Here is a 1,453-nt window from a genome sequence, read left to right as displayed (position 1 = left end):
TGGAGACGCTGGAGGCTGGGCCTCTGCCTCACCGCCTGATGTGCTCACAGGCTCTCTGGCTGCCCCTGCCACAGCGTCTCTCTCAGCGGTGTCTTCCCCCTCTTCCTGCACCTCCTGCACAACAACATCGCAGCAGGTGGAAGTGCAAAGACAGCAGGGCAGGAACACGCACTCTCTCTTGCGGGAGCGTGCCCTCTCTCCAGTGCTCTTGGCACGCAGCATGTCCGGAGAAGTGCCACCACCTTTGGCACCATCGTCTGCTGCCTGCTCTGCTGGCAGGGAACGTGATGTAGAGACCCTGTCAGCTTCTCCGGTGCCCTCTTGAGCACAGGGATCAGGTCGCATTTGATCTGTGGGGCTGTTCCCAGCCAGCACCTGGGCTGTTGGTGCTGGGGTTCCCCGAGTGCTGGTGGGTGCACGCTGCCTTGCACCTGCTGGTTTCTGGCAGGGTCCTGCTCCTGTGGCTACCCAACGCCTCCGGTATGCCAACCTGAGGGACTCGGGCGTTTCATTCGCAGGAATGAGAGGGGGTGCAGGGACATGCAGAACTGCTTCCCAGCTGTCGGCCCTCACGGCCGTATCCTGGTGCTGAGGGTTGCCCTGAAGACGTGGGACAAGCTCAGGCAGTCTGCTGGCTGTAGCTCCCACAGCACGTGCTCCGCCTCTTGGAGAACTCCTGGAGGCTACTGTGGGCAGTGTGGGCAATGTGGGAACTTGACTGCGAGCAGCAGCTGCATTCTGGGCTGCAGCTGCCGGTGGCGTTGCCTGCCGTGGCAGAGGCGGCAAGGATGGCAGAGGTCGTCTCCCTTCTGCAGAGACACTGCTGCAGGGCAGTGCCTGCCTGAGCTCCAGTCTGTCCGCCTGCAAGAGAAACCGGGGGGAAACCCTAAGTTAGCGGGGTCCTTTCCTCTCATGCTCCACCAGTCCCTGTTGGAACGGCTCCCGCAAGGCCCTGCCGGGAAGCCCAAGGGCAGCACTCAGCCCACGGCCACTGCCACCCTGTTCCCTGCAGCAGAGCTGTCAGAGGACCCAGCAGTTCCCTACACACCCAGCAGCCATCCCGCTGTAGCAGACTCATCCTGCTGGGAGCGGTCCCCTCCAGCGGCTGCCACCTACTAGCTGGCTGCTCCCCAGACTCGGGAAGGTGTTCCCATCTCCCTTGGGCTCCCTACCTGTGCACGGCGGCTCCCAGAGGCTCTTGTGCTCTCCAGGTGAGCTAGTGGCGGCAGACGGGTCTGACGGACGGATGGATCCTGGCTCTGGCTGCCTGGCAGCACAGCTTGCTGCAGCCTGCGGCCCACCTGTGGGGAGAAGGAGGCATGGGATGCAGCTGGCTGCATTACCACCGACTTCCCCGAGAAAGCCTTCGTTAGGAGGCCACTCCTGGACATGGACGGCCCGGCTGAGCTTGGTCCCGCTGCTTTCTGCCTCTGGGTGCAGAGCTGCTGGGCCG

The 1,453-nt window shown here is 63.5% G+C and overlaps 1 protein-coding gene across 1 annotated transcript in view; it reads right to left on the bottom strand.

Moving 5' to 3' along the window:
- The window catches only part of LOC110390276, a 1,625-nt gene extending 178 nt beyond the window's left edge, over window positions 1-1,447 (bottom strand). The window contains exons 1-2 of the mRNA XM_021381529.1: window positions 1,173-1,447; window positions 8-861 (exon numbers count right to left, since the gene is read on the bottom strand). Of these exons, the coding sequence (XP_021237204.1) occupies window positions 8-861; window positions 1,173-1,391 (1,073 nt within the window). The 5' untranslated portion in view covers window positions 1,392-1,447. The remainder of the gene's footprint in view (window positions 1-7; window positions 862-1,172) is intronic.

The sequence above is a fragment of the Numida meleagris genome, chromosome Z (genome assembly GCF_002078875.1).
Source record: "Numida meleagris isolate 19003 breed g44 Domestic line chromosome Z, NumMel1.0, whole genome shotgun sequence".
NCBI classification, from domain to species: Eukaryota; Metazoa; Chordata; class Aves; order Galliformes; family Numididae; genus Numida; species Numida meleagris.
The sequence above is the reverse complement of the archived record's forward strand: the minus strand, read 5'-3'. Positions and strand labels throughout refer to the sequence as shown.